This window comes from Argentina silus, assembly GCF_951799395.1.
Source record: "Argentina silus genome assembly, chromosome: 9".
Taxonomy (NCBI): domain Eukaryota; kingdom Metazoa; phylum Chordata; class Actinopteri; order Argentiniformes; family Argentinidae; genus Argentina; species Argentina silus.
In genome coordinates, this window is record NC_139663.1 from 13,595,434 (window position 1) to 13,613,037 (window position 17,604).

A 17,604-nucleotide genomic window follows, 5' to 3' on the forward strand; every position below is an offset into this window, starting at 1 on the left:
TCAGAGATTCCGCCGTAGATTGAAGACCCATCTCTTCAGGCTACATCTTAACTGTCCCTCCTAAAGACCTCTTCATCCCCTCTACCCCCATGTACAAGTTTCTCTTCTGTAAATAAATTATAAAAAATAAAAAAATCTTCTTATAAAAAAAAAATCTCCTTTCTTCTAGCATTGTGACTGCCAATAGCCCCTGGTCCTAGCATAGATTACTTTTTCTTATGATGACTGTTGGATAGATGATTCACTTACTTAGTCAAATGTATTTGTTATAAGTCGCTTTGGGTAAAGGCATCTGCTAAATGCCATAAAATGTAAAAAGATTAAAAAAAGATTTAACAACGTGGCCTGGATCACGGACGCTGCCAAGAAGCGCATCCCTGCTATGATATCTGTCCACAGCAGCTGTGAAGCTCATCTCAGAACCCAGTGTCTCATCTCTCCATTGAGATTCGGGGGCAGGGGGGGGGGGGGAGGGAGTCAATAGTGGGAATGGGAGTTGTCAACAAGTCTCCACTGCCTGTAACCTTTGGCTGTAGCTCCACCTGGGCCGCTGGCGATGACCCCTCCTCTTCCGCTCGCACATCCTTGCTCCCGTGAGCAACCCGATTCGCGTGGATGCGTGAAATGAAATGAAAACACAACGTTTTGGATGCCTGGATAAAATCTCTGTTAAAATCTCCCCCTTCATTTGAAGCACTGCCTCAACTCCTCTCTCCCCATCTATAGGAGCCATGGCGATGGTAAAAACCGCCTCTGTGAAGTTCGACTACTGTAAAAGCCAATGCCATGCATGGCTTATAGCTGAGATGTGGATGAACATTGAGTATGAATTTGTCCTTCAGGACTAAGATGTGGGGGATGTATTTTTTGGCAACTACAGTACATAGCCTACATACCCTGTCGATACTGAGATACAAAACCTCCTATTATATATATATGTATTTCTCTCCTCATCTCTCTCTCTCTCTCTCTCTCTCTCTCTCTCTCTCTCTCTCTCTCTCTCTCTCTCTTCATAGAATTGACTGAGTCTTAACTCTTTGGTTATTCTGTCCATGGTCTATTGCTGTAGTGTGTTTTTGTTTTGAGTTCTGCCAATAGGCTTTTAGGAATTGGAATTCTCTCTCTCTCTCTGACTGTAGAAAGACAGAGTGAATATCCTTGCACCTAGCGGGTCCTTCCTGTGAAGACGACCTCCCCCAACTCCTGTTCTCTTGTGTACCAGTCCATCGCCCACGGCGACGGGGGCTGGTTGTGTTATACAACATTCTTCAGAACATGGCCCCCACGCCACAGGCTCTACGACAGGCAGGGGCAGGGGCAGAGGACCCCCCCCCCCCCCAGAGGCAAAGACAGGAGAGGAGAGGAAGGACGGGACAGGACGGGACAGGACAGGACAGGACAGGACAGGAGAGGAGAGGAGAGGAGAGGAGAGGAGAGGACAGGCCAGGCCAGGACAGGACAGGAGAGGAGAGGAGAGGAGAGGAGAGGAGAGGAGAGGAGAGGAGAGGAGAGGAGAGGAGAGGAGAGGACAGGCCAGGCCAGGACAGGACAGGACAGGAGAGGAGAGGAGAGGAGAGGAGAGGAGAGGAGAGGAGAGGAGAGGAGAGGAACAGAGAAGAGAAGGAGAAGAGTTGGCGAAGAGATGTTAACAGAAATAGACCAACCCAGGGATATAACAGAGCTCCATATGCGTGTGTGGGCCAGCCAACTCCTACACACACTAAAATAACCCATCAAAGCCTCCCTGACACACACACAGACACACACACACACACACACACACACACACACACACACTGCTAGAGTTGCACCTCATCTAAGTTGCTATGCAGGCTGAGATATCAAATTTACAGCCACTGACCTAACCAAACTGGGACTGGTACCCCCCCCCCCCGCCCCCCCCCCCCCTCTCTCTCTCTGTTTCTAAGCTCTTCTGAGAGGTCTTGACCCTGATGTTCCAGTGCAGCTGAGTGGACTCAGACCATAGATAGCTCTGCTCTGCTCTGCTCTGCTCTGCGATGTTGTTGTGTTGCTGAATTAACTCCATATTAGGAGAGATGGACAGATGGACAGACAGACAGACAGACAGGCAGGCGGGCAGACAGACAGACATAAAGGAACCCCGTCTCAGCGAGCTGTCACCCAGCTCAGTGACCCCTCAGAAGGTCAAAGGTCAAATCTCACTCATTGTGACGGAGCAAGGCAGAGTTTTCCACATCTCTCTCTCTCTCTCTCTCTCTCTCTCTCTCTCTCTTTCTTTCCCCCCATGTCTCTCTTCTCCCTCCATTTCCATACATTTTATTGGCATGGTAAGACCTGATGATATAGAATGAACAAACACAGTAAGATAACAGTAACAATATTAACAGTGGTAACCATACCAACTCCTACGAGTAGGCTATTTGTTTTGTGTCAGCTTGTCGGTCCTCACGTTGCCTCTATTGTGGCAGCAAGCCTCATATTTGTCTGCCAATTTGGAGCAGTGTGATTTTTCCCCCCAATAGGAATTGGATTTTCTCTTTGTCTGTTTGTGCGTCAAATCCATTGTGGTGCTGTGTCATTTGTGAAAAGAATATTGCTCTTATTTCTGCATATGTGTTGCAGTGTAGGAGGAAGTGTAGGTCTGCTGGGGGCAGGGCATAGGCCTACACAGCCTGTCTTCCCTGGGCAGCCAGGTCTGCCTGTTGTGGCCTGTTTCTACTGCCGGCCTGTTTCTACTGCTGGCCTGTTTCTACTGCTGGCCTGTTTCTACTGCCGGCCTGTTTTTACTGCCAGCCTGTTTCTACTGCCAGGCTGTTTCTACTGCCGGCCTGTTTCTACTGCCAGGCTGTGCTCACTGAGTCTGTTCATACTCTATGCCTTCCTCAGTTTCTGGTCAGTGACGGTGGTCAGGTAGTCTGCTGCCACCGTGTGCACCGTCTGTTTAGGGCCAGATAGCATTCACATTGACTGTTTGTTGTCACATGAGGTCCAATAGGTGATATATTTAAATTTTTGTTTTGTTTCAATTTGGTTGGGCCAGATTGTCTGAGCGCTGTCTATAAAACTGTCAGTGAAACATACCCCCACCCCCCACACCCCTCTCTCTCTCTCACTCTCTCTCTTTCTCTTTCTCTCTCTCTCTCTCTCCCTCCCTCCCTCCCTCCCTCATATGGAACAGATCGATAAAGGCCTGGAGCAATGGGAACATAATGAATCTGGCCTGAGCTGTAACTGTATCTGTTCCTGTAACTGTATACAGAGCATGGTCTGTGGATTGGCTACACTCTGGCATAGGTAGGGGTAGATAGGGGGCAGGCATGGGTAGGAATAGGGGCAGATATAAGTTAGGTAGGGGGTAGTTAGGGACAGGTAAGGGCAGATACAAGCTATAGAGGGTAAATAGGAGACAAGTAAGGCACATACAAGTTAGGTAGATAGAGGACAGGCAGAGGTAGGGAGGGGGTATAAGCTATAGGTAGGGGAATTTAGGGACAGGCAGGGCAGATATAAGCTACAGAACGGGTAGAAAGGGAGAATGTAGGGGTAGTGGTCAGCCATGTACAGGACTAGATGGGTGACAGAAGAACATCATCAACAAAATCACTGGAGTGCAACCAAGCTGCCCTCTGCTGGCAAACCTGCAGAACTGCAACCATAAACCACTGAGTTAACAGCTGAACTGCAGCCAAATCGCTATTATTCACACATGGTGAAATGGAAACTATTGATGAGTCACCCATATGTGGTGTGTGTGTGTGTGTGTGTGTGTGTGTGTGTGTGTGTGTGTGTGTGTGTGTGTGTGTGTGTGTGTGTGTGTGTGTGTGTGTGTGTGTGTGTGTGTGATGCAGTGCTGCTGTGACCTTGCCACTGACATAGAGGGCAGCCTGAGCCTGTGGGTTGTGTAACGGCTGCCAGGCAACGCGGCAGGGCAGATGTGTCCTTGGGGATTACCTACTGCTACAATGTGTTTACTCCCCAATCCCTGCTATTTCACCTTTAACGTAGTAGGGTACACAGGCACTGTGACGTCATACTACAGTTACAAAAGTTTCTGCTTCTGTTACCGTCAGCCATTACCTCTTGGTCATAACTCTGATCAGTTGATTAATGAGACATAATTCACCGACACACCGACGAGTTACCGAACGGCCAATCAACGAAAATATGGATCAAAAGGAGGTCAGGAACAGCGTGCAGGATCAAATACAGTCCAGCATATTTAAGGTTTATATAGTTAGCAGCGAATGGTGTAAAATGATCATGCTATTTGTCATCCTCTGAAATTAATGGTTGTTTGCAAAAGTGCTTTAAGCATTCGTATGTAGATCATATAAAGCTATTGGTCGTGCTAAAAACATACTGCTGTATCCAGGCCTATAGTGTACAGTGTAACAACAGCTGTACAGTAAGCAGGTGTCCTATGGTTGAGGTGTTTTCGACAATTTGAATTTGGATATTGTTTGATCCTCCTTGAACAAGATGTTGGCATCGCACATAATCTAGGCCTACATGCGGTAATCCGATTTGATTTGAACGGTTTATGATTAAGAGCCACTTACTGTATGAATATATGGGCCTGAATATACGGTCATTATGTGTAAACGAGTACATACAACCAAAATGTATTTCGCTTAGTCTGTGTTACAGTGATTTTGGATACTCGACTTTGAAACAAATAGGCCTACACGAATTTTGTGAAATATAATTATTATAATTATTATAACTTATTAGGTTACTATGCTCATTTTCCATGTCTTATTATTAATATCGTTAGTTTAGACAAGTTGTCTGGTCCCGTGGTCACCATGGCACCGGCCGTCTTGTGACGTCATCGTTATTTTATGACACCTGCTACTACGTCAGTAGGCCTACAGTTCAAAAGGCGTCACTGCTTTGTCAAACGTGTTTTATGCTAAATTACAAAACGACTGTCTACGGTTCAAGTGCGTTTTCATATTTGCCTTGACAATGCTGAACAAAAAAGAGGTAACCAATTCGTGAATGTGCTATCGTGTTGATGTGACTGGATCTTATCATGTGTGATCTGATCCGTGTGTTTTCTTGAAGGCTCAAAGGAAGACCATGGTTGAGAAGGCCACCAACACAGGTTAGAGATTCTCTTTAGAATGTTATAACGCTTCTCTGTGGTGGAGAGATTATGTAAATCTGTTCAAACAGTATAAAATCCACACAATTATTAATTCAGATGATGTGCATTTGGATGAAAGAAGTTTATTATAAATGCTGCATACCAATTTGGTCTGTCTAACTAGAACTTTTTAACCAAGATATATTAGATAAAAAAAGAGTATCTACTTTTATCTACATTTTTATATTTCTCCTTGTATTTGCCAGCAGCTCCCTCCCCTCCACCTGGGCCCCGGTCTCCAGACAGGTTTGAGAACCGAGCTGCAGTAATTGAGCTCTTGGAGGAGAAGGCACGTCAGAGTGCCAACATCCCCTCAGACCAGGAAGAAGAGGTCTATCCCATCCTCATCGACTTCCTGAGGAGTCTGACTGACAAGTATGTTTAATGTCTCTCTGTAATGTAGGTTACTTTCAGTAGGGGGACTGTGCTCAGGGGAGGCTGGTGGAGGTAGAGATCGGAGGATGGGCTCATTGTAATGCATGGAATGGAATGAGGAACCCTAACCCTAACCCTCCACCAGCCTCCCCTGACTGTGCTGTATGTGCTGACATTGCTCTGATGTAACTGTTGAGTGTGTCTATGACAAAGTTAGTGGACATGATGTGGGTGGGGGTGCATCTTTTGTGTTTTCACTACTGTTGGTGTTGTGTGCTGTGTGTAGTGTTGGTATTGTGTGCTGTGTGTAGCTTTGTTGTTGTTGTTGGAGTTGTTGGTGTTGTGTGCCGTGTGTAACTTTGTTCTTTCTGTTGCCTGTCTTGTACATCTACCATGTTTGAAACACACAAAAAAGAAACAGCTGAAAATGTTTCCTTGTTTCTTTATCATTCAGGCAATGGAGAGTGATTCGTAAGGGCATGAGAGACCCTGTAAGTCATGATTATGTGTGATAATTCAATCAATCAACCTTTATTTCTATAGCACATTTCATACACAAATGCAATACAATGCGCTTTGGTTATAACATTCTCACCTATCAGTCCTGATTAGTTTATTTCCTGTAAAAAATGTTTTTCCTAATGTGCCATACGTCATAACTTCACTAACTCATGCAATATGATGATGTTGTGTTCTCATGGAACCACAGACGACCAGGATGCAGCTGGGCCGACTGTGCCGCAGGGTGGTGAAGGTCATCTGTGAGACGGCCTTCCGGGTCTTCCTGCCGGCCCTGGTGCAAATCTTGGAGCAGAGCGACAGTGAGGAGGAGGAGGCTTTAGCCCCCGGGCCCGACCCTGAGCGCTCCTCCAGTACCAACCCCCAGGACCAGGAGGCTGGGCCCACTCTAGTCTCCTCTCCCCCGAGGTAAGCTGTCAACCAGGGTTCATTTACACATCCACTTATGAAGGGGCCCAACTACTCTTTAGGGGGCTTAAGGTAGAAATAAATGTTTTATGGTGACCCATATTAAAATTTCTATTCTTATGTTTTTAGTTTTTAGATTGAATTTAAACTGTAATAGGACACATAACATCCTTTGCCAATGAAGTTCAGTTTGGAGGACCTGTTTTTCTTATTCACTAGTGCCCCCAGAGGACATGTTTGTGATGCAGTTTTAAAAGTTTATCAACTACAGCGTAGAAAGACCCTCATTGTTAGGCCTTATTAGGCTCAGGAGGTTTAAGACTGAAGCGAAATAGAACTTAGGAAAGGACCATTATCATTACATCCAGAAAAGGAGATATTATTTACAAATGTTACTATATTTAGTGGATTTAAGATACAGTAATTGTGTGGCATAATGTTTCAGACATCAGACGACTGTAGTGTTCATGTTTGTGTTTGTGTTTGTAGCTCCAAGACGTCACTGCAGAGGGTGCCTGTGAGAGACCCCCTCAAGGTCTACTTTGGGGTGACTGCAGACACCATACTCCAGGCCCTGGGTGACGACACATCTTCCTCACCTGAACTGACCAGAGCTCTGGTGGGGGAAACACTCAGCCAGCTGAACTCCGCCTTCTCGGTGGTCGTGGCCTACACGCCCTCTGGAAGCTCCTCCCCAGTGATGACTGAGAGGAAGAACTCCATGCCAGCCACCGAGGAGATGGTGCGCGTGATCTCTGGCACTCTCCAGGCGTTTGGGGTCACTGAACAGGGTCCGTCAGTGTCGCCACCCCCGGCAAAGGTAAGTACGGAGGTAAGTCAAATGATTCTTGCTCCGATGACAGGTGAGGTAATGGCCGCCCTTGTTGAGACCATGGAGAGCTGCAAGGAGACACTGGGAGGAGGACAGGACGCAGCGGATATGCTCAGGGAGGTGGCACTAAAGATACAGATGTTATCCCAAAGTGATGACCAAGATGGCTCATATCAGGGAGGCTCACATTCCTCAGAAGAGACCAGAATCACCCTCTGTGATTCTGGAGCCTCTGCGGTGGTGAGCCAGGATGACCTAGCTATTATCGGGAGTCGGGAGTTCCACACAAAAGCCTCAAAGGCTGTCAGTGGAATTCTCCGGAGAAGAAGTGGATCTTCTCAGAGCGGCTCTGTGCAGTCATCCCAGCCTGCCAGAGATACTCCTAGCCTAACCCACGTGCATGGCTCACACGTCTCTTCACCATCTGCCACTAATGCTTTCAATGCTGATTGTGACGCCGAGGCAAACAAGATCATTGATACATTTGTGGCAGATGTCAAGGATGTAGCAGCACAGGCCGTGGAGGCGGGGGACAGCACAGTGCAGGCTGGAGGCAAAGGTCACGATGCCACGTCCTCCGTTGACCGGCCCGGTGGACGTCCCAGCAGGAGGCAGAGGGTCTTCTCTGCCACATTAAGGCTCTACAGCAACCTGCAGAGTAAAGTGGCAGAGTTATTCAACATGGGCTCTGCCACCGGTGGAGCAGATTTGATTATGTCATCACCCCTCGAGGAACCCCGACAGGTCAGCTGTGTGGACGTAGAGACCCTGTCTTTGAGTGAGTGTTCTCAGCCGCTGAGGGCTGGATGTGACTCCCAAACCCACCTCGACGAGAGCACCATGGAAGTCATTGGGGGGATACTGACTACATTTGAGTCAATGGCAAAAGAGTCTGAGTCATCTATCGGGAGGTCTTCCGAGGAATCCCTTGCGGCTGGTATTTTTGTGGGGGATGTGCTATACCAGCTAAGGGTTTTCACACCCTCAAACAGCCCCTCCCCCTCAGAGGAAATGCTTTCTAGCATTCAATCCTCTTACAGATTGTCCCCCGAACTTAGTGCAAAGCCTAGTTATACCAGCACCAAACTCCAAAGCAAATCCTCTGCCCCCTCGATTCCAGCTGTTGATAGACTCTGTAGTGAGGGGTTTAAAAGTAAGGCCACTAAGTCAGTGAGCGAGGTGCTTGTTAGATCTCTTAGAGATGTATCCGTTCAAATGTTCACTAATAGGTCTGAGCCGTCCATCCGTCTGCCAAGCCAGACCAGCCTGAGCCCCCTGGTTGTGGAACGTGAGGCCTCAGAAATCATTGAGACGTTCGCCTCTGATTTTAAGGCGGTTTCCCAGTCAGCTTGGCCTGGTATAAAATCTTTACCCGTCGTTATCAGTCTCATTAAGACACTACAGGATAAGCTTAGAAGGTTTTATTTGCGTTATGGGGTCAGGGCTCATGATCAGGTCCCACTTCAGGGAGAAGGGCCTCTGGTGTCAGCTGAAGTTAATGCTGCCTCTGTTTTAAATTCTAATAGAAAGTCCCCTCAGTTGAGCATGAGCCAGCCTCTTCTATCAGGGGTGGGGTCAGGGGTCATGAGGGGTCAGGAGTCATCTGGAGCGGTGCTCCGTAGGGGGCGTAGCGAGCCTCTCAGAGGGTCCTCCCAGGTCAATCAGGTGTTCCTGGACACCCAGACTAAAGAGGTGGTTCGCAGGCTTGTGGTGTTGGTTAGGTCAGACGTGTCAAAGGGGAAGGGGTCGTCCTCTGTGCCAATGACATGGTCAAATGAGTCCCTGGTGATCTCACGGTTTGTTGAGGGTATCTTTGACTGGCTAGAGGACATTTCCTCCCCCGAGTCGACGTCATTGGAGGGTGTGAATGTCACTCCAAATGAGGTAATTAGAGAGCTGACATCTGATAGGTTTAAAAGGAGGGGAACTCGCGCTGTGAGGAAGCTCCTCATTAAGTTGTCAAGGTGCTTAGACTCTGAGTCCCTCACCAGTGGGGTCAGCTGCTCCCATTTGGACCTTTTACAAGGTTCCTCCTCCACGTCTACTGCCAGTACAGACTCTGCAGCACAGGATGTTTTCAGTACCATTGTTGATGGTGTAAAAGGCCTTTTACAGAGAGGCGAATCTTCTACCACAGTTGGGCCCACAGACTCTGTCCCAGAGGCCTTTGAGAGTGGGGTTGTTGTGTCTGAGATGGACATTTGGTCCACGGCACAAAGCTTATACAAGAGTCTGCAGCATAAGTTGAGCGATTTTCTATCCAAGCGGGTCCAGCCCAAAACCCAAATAGCTACGTTAGTGCAGGCCAAGAAAAGCGTTAGCCAGATCCTGGGTGTTGTTCAGGATGAAATATCCAAGTCAGACCTGTTGAATAGGACAGGGGAACTCTCTGGGTTATACAGCTTGGTGGGAAATATGCTGGAAAACTTAGAGAATGTTTACTGTGAAGACAGTGAACTTAGACCCACCTCCTCTATGTCCACGTCTTCCTCTAAAACACTGAGGTCAGAGAGGACGTTGGAAGATATGTCTTTCACACTCCCTGGGACCCCCTCTCCATCTGACCTGCAACAACTCAGAAGTTGCCCTATTGTGCGTAGCTCAATGATTGGCATGAGCGATGATGATGATGATGATCATCATCATGAAAAGAATGATTCAGTGCTGGAATCATCATTGGCTGGTGCTAGGAACACCATGGCTGCCATTGTGGACACCATGTTCAATCCTGCAGAGCTGCAGCAGGCCTCTTCCCCTTTGTCTGACCTCACTGCCCCTCTGGGTAGACTGGAGGAGCTCCTGTCCCAAGGAAAGGTCCAGGCTCTGTCCCGTGACCTGGTCGACCATCTTAAAACCCTGGTGATTGAACACAGAAACATCTCTCTGCACCATGTGGGAGCTGGCAGAAGTCTCTCAGACTCTGTGCTGTTAAAATACACACAGAGAGGAATAGTTACAAGGGGGCTCTGTCCCTCTGAGCTGATCTACACTTTCGCTGAAGAGTCTGTGAAGCATCTGTTGGCTACTCTCCTCATCCCTCCCACGTCCTGGGCCTTGGATACGAAACCCTCTTCCTCCAGTGTCTCCTCCAGCCACGGAAGCTCCATGGTCTCCAAGACAAGCTCACAGACCTACAACCGGACTGTGAATCTGTTCACGAGGGCCATGGTCCACCAAGTTATGGAAACGGTCTCTCTGGAGTCAGAGTCGCCTGAGGAGCCCGGGAGGGTGACACCTCTGGGTAAGATGATTGACGGCTTTCAGCCTGTCACATGTTCCCCCTGCCCCACCCTCTTTGGTACCGGTGGGTGCCAGAGTAGCGTGAAGGCTAGCAGCTCTTTAGTATCAGGGTCAGGTATGTGTGTTTCACCGACTGGATCTGAGGGTGAGGCTGAGAAGGCCCAGGCTGAGCTCAAAGGAAAGAGGAGGTCCAGGTTCCTCAGATTCCTCCCTAAGCTCAGTCAACTCAAGACTGGCTTCAAGGTAAACTGGATTTTACTATACTTTATACATTTCAGTCCAAGTTTGACTTCTCTTTGTAGACATTACGACTGTTAAATGTTATCTGTCGTCTATATACACCATCTCCTCTTATACACAGTATTTTAGGAGTTAGGATATCTTACCAATTCCATTTATTACAGATAGGCCTATCATTGCCATGCTACTTTGTTTTCTAAGACTTTCTTTCTTTCACAGCGCTCCAAGAAGAGCAACAAGAAGGACAACCAGGCCCCAGAGGCAGCACAGGAGCCGAAAGTTGAATGCTGCATCCGTAAGTCCACTTATAGGAAGATCCTTCTGCTATAGGGTTGATATGAGTTCAACAATATTACTACACTTATCAATCCAGTCTAAGACTAAATTTAATCATTGTAAAACATGAATTCTGTGTTAATTCTGTGTCCTATTAAAGTTAATGACACCTCTCTCTCTCCCCCCCCACCTCCCTCTCCCGTGTGTCTCCAGCAGCCATCTTCAGGAGGATGGTGTCAGCTGTCAGTAAGGGCCTGTGTAACCCCTTCAAGAAGACCTCTAAGAAGACCCAGAAGCCCACCTGAATGATTCAGTAAATGTGTTTGTGTTGCATTCAATCTATTGTATTCCTTGTCTTTTCTTATTTTACAGTGGATTGAATCATGCACATGTGTACCAGTGTGATTCATTGAAACACACACCACATCATTCTGTCAGTACATGCATTAAGGGTGAAACGTTAGAGCACTTACCATTACTCACCACTAGATGACAGTATATCCATTCTTCTGAACCTTCGATATGATGATGCCTCACACACACTAAGATAACACCGGTATAGATTGTGTGAGATGAGGTGACATTAACATTGAACAATTGGTTCTTTCTGTCAGTTCTTTCTGCTCCCTAATTCCCACTCTCTCTCTCACACACACACACACACATTTGAAATGAAACAGTTTCTATGGGGTCAAAGTAGAGATTCTCAGCTTTAATTCATCGGTCATCCACTAAAGAAGTCTTCCTTGGCCTACCATCCCATTTGCAATTGCTGGGCTCACCGGTGCTCTCTCATTTTTTCAATGTTACAAACTGTTGATTTAGCTAAATCCAAGGCTTTGGCTATGTTTCTAATTTTTGGCGCCCTGAAATATGGGGAGGGTGTATAAAAAGGGTTGTTATTTCTAAATGGTGAAACTTGAAAACGTGAAAATAGAAAACATTTAATTAAAGCTGAGAATCTCTACTTTAACATCATAGTAATTGTTTGATTTCAAATCCAAACTGTTGTAGTATAGAACTATAAGAAGACAAAATGCTTCCTCTTTCCAATACTTACGGAGGGCACCGTGTTGTAAGTAAGGAAGTACCCTACTGTATCACGCTGTCCCTCAGGGGAGGCTGGTGGAGGTGGAAGTCGGAGGACAGGCTCATTGTAATGCATGGAATTAAGTAAGTAATGGTATCAAACAAGTGTTTTTCAAAACATTGCTCATTTTATTCATTGCATCCATTACAATGAGCCGTCCTCCGGTGTCTACGTTCACCGGCCTCCGCTGATGTGTCGCCAGTGAAATGGACCCCTGTCAAGAGGTGTGTAGGATTGGGGTATCAACAAGCATTCCTAATTCCATTCCATGCATTACAATGAGCCCGTCCTCCAATTCCTACTTCCACCAGCCTCCCCTAGCTAGGGGTTAGAAAGTATTTACCAGAGATTTTCTATATTATTAGAAAGAGCTGTTGTTTACTCTTTTATTCTACAAAACAGTTTCATTCTTTAAAACAGTAAACCTGTTTATGACACGCCCACCAAATATTCTAGAGCTCTGATTAGTGTGTCAGTGACTCTTAGGTTTGTGATTGGTTGTTCCTGCTGTCAATCATCTTGGTACCGTCAGTGATCCTGCTGCTGTCACCGGCGCCTCCATGTTTGTTTACTGTCTCTACAGACAGCGTGGCTCTGCACGCAGTAGGAATACTGGACTGGAGTGAATGAATGGCCCGAGCGAGACAAGAACACATTGATACAACACCAGGTACTGTAAACTACGAACAAGGCAAATGACTGTTCAAATTATGTGTTTTGGCAGCCAGAAAAAAGTTGATTAGCTAGCCGAAATGACACTGTTGAGGCTGGCTGAAGTTGCTAGCTAGCTATAACCTGGTATGTTGTTGTTGTTCAGCTAAGCTATGCAGTCCTTGTGTCGTTTTAAATTCGTTGCCATGTTTTCTATTTGAATTGGTTAGCTAACGCTTTTCATTGGATAGATATCTAGCTAACATGTTAACATGTTGTCCGAGACTATTTCACTGCGCTCCACAGGATGCAGACATTCTCACAACATCATTCTCTGTCTAAGCAGACATTTGTACACGGGCAACTCCGTAGTTAGGTGGGTCAACATGGCTGAAAGTTCTAGCCTCTGTTGACTGGGTTTGTTGTTGACACTCAAACCTACATGTTTGTCCTCTTCGCCAGGCAGTGCAGGCAGGACGGGGTGAGTGAGTGTTGAGCATGGAGCCGGCTAGTCTGGAGAGCCTGCGGGTGCTGTACCAGAGTGTTGATTACATCGTGGTGGACAAGCACTGGGACATCCGCATCGACAGCAAGATGTGGTACGAGAAACAGACGGTACAGAGTCAGCTGAAGCTCCGCTTCCCTGAGCTGGCCGACCCAGGAACCTACTATGGCTTCAGGTAGGTGTGTCTGTGTGTTTGGGCTGTGTTTGTGTCCACTGTGTTACACACCAACTGGTGGTGGTATGTACTATGTATGTTATATATAAGATGACACACACTGTACGGTAAAGGGCATCTAAAGTTCCAGAACACTCAGCATCATTGTGACAGTGTTGCAATATTGCATAGCCTCATCCAACACAGCGGAGTGTCTTCCTAGTCAGCAGGAAAACACACCACTCAGGGTGTGTGTGTGTGTGTGTGTGTGTGTGTGTGTGTGTGTGTGTGTGTGTGTGTGTGAAAGTGAGGAGGCAGAGGAGGATCAAGTTACCCCTAAACACTGACCTAAGGTCTGCATTGCATTTAAGACCCTAATTGTTAAGGTTAGGATTAAGGGTAAACAGTGTGGAAAGAGAGGAGGGGATAGAAGAGGAGAGGATGAAAGAAAAGAGAGGAGAGATAAGACTAGAGGAGAGGTTAAGGTTAGGAATAAGGGAGGGTAAACGGATCCTAGACCTGTGCAGAAGGGTAACTTCTAACTGGAGCTGAAGCTGTATATGGACAGTAGACTGCACAAAGCCTAGCGTCGGTAATTATGTAACCTAAAGAATCTTCGCACCAATCCTAATATGAAGGCTTATTCTACAGTAGCTATTTTGAACGTCTGCCACCAGTGTTCTACAGTAGCTCGGATCATGCCACCAGGGTTCTAGCTCTGTGATCGTGCCTCTCCTCTGGTTCTGATCATGTCTCTCCTACTGCGGTTCTACTACCAGGGTTCTAGCTCTGTGATCATGTCTCTCCTCTGTCTCTGCCAGGTTCTGCCACCAGTTGGACTTCTCCACCAGCGGGGCGCTGTGTGTGGCTCTGAACAAGGCTGCAGCAGGGAGAGCCTACCGCTGCTTCAAGGACCGCAGAGTTGCTAAGGCCTACCTCGCCCTGGTACAGAGACAGACACACACACACACACACACACACACACACACACACACACACACACACAAAATAATTAGTCTAAACTCAGTAGGAACATCCTCAGTAGTATATATGGGGAGAGGGAGAGAGAGAGAGAGAGAGAGAGAGGAGGGGGGGAGGAGAGGGAGAGAGATGTTTCACTGACAGTTTCCCACTCCCAGGTGCGTGGCTGGGTGGAGGAGGAGAAGATGACTCTGGATTTCTCCATCGGCAAAAACACCACTGAGGGAAAGACCCACATGATGTGTATCGAAGGAACAGAGGGTCAGAGCATGCTGTTGATACTAGGGTGTGTGGGTGTGTGTGTGTGTGTGTGTGTGTGTGTGTGTGTGTGTGTGTGTGTGTGTGTGTGTGTGTGTGTGTGTGTGTGTGTGTGAGAGACAGAGGGTGCACACTTGCATGCGATGGACACACACTTGCATGTGTGTATCCATCGGTCTAATGTGTATTACTTTACTTCATAACTGCTGTATCACTGGCTCTCTCTTTCTCTTATCTTTCTCTCTACCCCCCCCCCTCTCCCTCTCCCCCCCCCCCCCTCCAGGTTGTGAGAACCCTAAGCTGTGTCAGACTGAGCTGACAGTGTTGGAATATGGGTCCTATGATGGAGACCCTGTCACCAAGGTGCTGCTGCAGCCTCTCACAGGTACACTGGGGGGAGGGAGGGAGGGAGGAAGGAAGGAAGGAAGGAAGGAAGGAGGGAGGGAGGGAGGGGAGAGAAGAGGAGAGAGAAGGAGAGAGAGAGAGAGAGAGAGAGAGAGAGAGAGAGAGAGCGCGCGCGCGCGCGCCACAGACCTCACTGCTAAGCTCCAAGGCTAAGATAGCAAGCTCATCAGGAGGTAGAGGTAGTGTCAAGATGCAGTTCTAGGATCAGATTACCCTGTCATTACTAGCTGTAACTGTTAGGAGGTATAAACAATCTGACCTTGGAGTAGTGGTTAGGAGCAGGGCTCGCAGAGAGGTGTGTGTGTGTATGTGTGTGTAAACCTCTGCTGTGTTTGTGTGCATTTACAACTCTACTTTGTGTACCCCTCCCCCCTACAGGCCGGACCCACCAGCTGAGAGTCCACTGCAGGGCGGTGGGTCACCCCATCGTTGGCGACTTCACCTATAGCTTAGGAGCAGACAGCGCCCCCTACCGCATGATGCTGCACGCACACCTGCTACACATCCCTCTGCAGCCCCACCCGCTACAGGCCACAGCCCCAGACCCCTTCCTACCCACCACAGACCCCAAGTGGCTCCCGCAGCGCTCACTACAGACTGTAGAGGGCGCTGTGGAGGCCCAGCTGGTGCACTGGAGAGCGGAGGAGGAGGAGAAGAAAAAGAAGGAGGAGGAGGAGAAGAAGAAGAGGAGGAGGAGGAGGCGCAGCACTCCAGGTGAGACAGAGGAGCAGACTCGGCAGTGTCAACAGTGGCTGTGTGAGTGGACTCTAGACTGAAAGACACACCACCCCTAGCCTCTACCACCCACTGGTGGAGATCGGAATGGATTGGGTGGTAATACTGTATCAATGTGGTAATAGCTCGATATTACCCTCTGATAATCTTATCATTAGAATTGTTGCTACATTGCTACCTACACCTGCCTAATCTCGCAGAGCCAGACGAGACAGACATTGTGTTTCTAAAGAGACTGTGAAGTCTGGCTGGCTGAGTAACACTTAACAATCCTCTCAGATGTATAGAAGTGGCCAGGGAGTTGACCTGCTGGGGATTGATCCCTCTGACATGCCTACATCAGCTGGCACACAGGTGAGAGCATCCTAAAGACAACCACCCCTGATACAGACACACAGCTAGGAACATCCTAAAGACAACCACCCCTGATACAGACACACAGCTAGGAACATCCTAAAGACAACCACCCCTGATACAGACACACAGCTAGGAACATCTCAAAGACAACCACCCCTGATACAGAAACAGATACAATAGGAACATCTCAAAGACAACCACCCCTGATACAGAAACAGATACAATAGGAACATCTCAAAGACAACCACCCCTGATACAGACACAGATACAATAGGAACATCTCAAAGACAACCACCCCTGATACAGACAGATACAGTAGGAACATCCCAAAGACAACCACCCCTGATACAGAAACAGATACAATAGGAACATCTCAAAGACAACCACCCCTGATACAGACAGATACAGTAGGAACATCCCAAAGACAACCACCCCTGATACAGACACACAGCTAGGAACATCCTAAAGACAACCACCCCTGATACAGACACAGATACAGTAGGAACATCCCAAAGACAACCACCCCTGATACAGACACAGATACAGTAGGAACATCCTAAAGACAACCACCCCTGATACAGACACAGATACAGTAGGAACATCCCAAAGACAACCACCACTGTCTACACCTATGGATTCACATCTGTGTATATGATGACAGCCTCAGCAATGAGCACACTGGAACCAGAGTGGTATATTCCAAGAGGGATGTTGGATGAAAAAAAGGCAGTTTTCAGCCCCAAAACATCATAGCTACTCTCAAGTAATACAAATACCACACATTTGGAAAATCTCTCTGTTGAATTTGTTTAATCACACAACTTTTAGTATAGCTAAGAAGTTTCGCAGTTGAAAATTACAGCATCTATTCAGTTCGAAAATGATCATCTAAACTAGCAATATTTCTCAGACTGGCTACCCAGGCAAGCAAACGGTTGCCTGGCAACTTGCTCCATATATTTGCATGGAGGAACTATTTGAGTCTCCATGAGCGTTAGCCAATAGAAAATGGACCCCTTCATTGGCGCCACTCTTGTAATATACCACTCTGACTGGAACGACAGCTTCGCTACTGAGCGCCTCACAGCATCAAGACGCATGTTTTTATATTTTGTTTTTAAATTCATCCTCATCTGTGTGACACTTGAATATGTATTATCTGTATATATGTATTATATGTATCAGTTAATGTAATAAAATACACTGTAATCTGCTGATGCATGGCAGTCTGTGTGGATGTCGCTCTTTCTTTCTATCTTCTCCTCTCAGTGGCATCAATCATGGTTCATGTTACACAGACTCCTGGACCTTCTCTGAATGAAAGCCTAGTTCTAGCCTGGAACATACATGGACAATTCAAATGAAATGTCAATACATTAGCAGTACAGCGTAGGCCACATTGTTACATTCTTTTCTCGACCGTTTCGCTTCTGATGCTTTTAAGTGT

General features: G+C 47.2%; 1 protein-coding gene across 2 annotated transcripts; it reads left to right on the plus strand.

Annotated features, from left to right (window-relative positions):
* The first annotated feature begins 12,685 nt into the window (after positions 1–12,685).
* Positions 12,686–17,377, plus strand: rpusd1 (RNA pseudouridine synthase domain containing 1). 2 transcript variants are annotated; one of them, XM_083676724.1, is made up of 7 exons: positions 12,686–12,781; positions 13,225–13,442; positions 14,243–14,366; positions 14,561–14,663; positions 14,944–15,045; positions 15,444–15,779; positions 16,080–17,377. In XM_083676724.1, exons 2-7 carry the CDS (start codon positions 13,261–13,263, stop codon positions 16,085–16,087), a joined length of 855 nt encoding a protein of 284 aa, XP_083532850.1. In that variant the 5' UTR covers positions 12,686–12,781; positions 13,225–13,260; the 3' UTR covers positions 16,088–17,377. The 2 variants fall into 2 exon arrangements, with proteins under 2 accessions (XP_083532850.1, XP_083532849.1); XM_083676723.1 differs by having other exon boundaries at positions 15,444–17,377.
* Positions 17,378–17,604: the final 227 nt, after the last annotated feature.

Excerpts from the sequence above, each read along its gene's own strand:
- rpusd1 (XM_083676723.1), top strand. The coding sequence starts at position 13,261 with ATGGAGCCGGCTAGTCTGGAGAGCCTGCGGGTGCTGTACCAGAGTGTT. Across the intron at positions 13,443-14,242 it reads GGAACCTACTATGGCTTCAG|GTTCTGCCACCAGTTGGACT; the intron begins GTAGGTGTGTCT and ends TGTCTCTGCCAG. Across the intron at positions 14,367-14,560 it reads CTAAGGCCTACCTCGCCCTG|GTGCGTGGCTGGGTGGAGGA; the intron begins GTACAGAGACAG and ends TCCCACTCCCAG.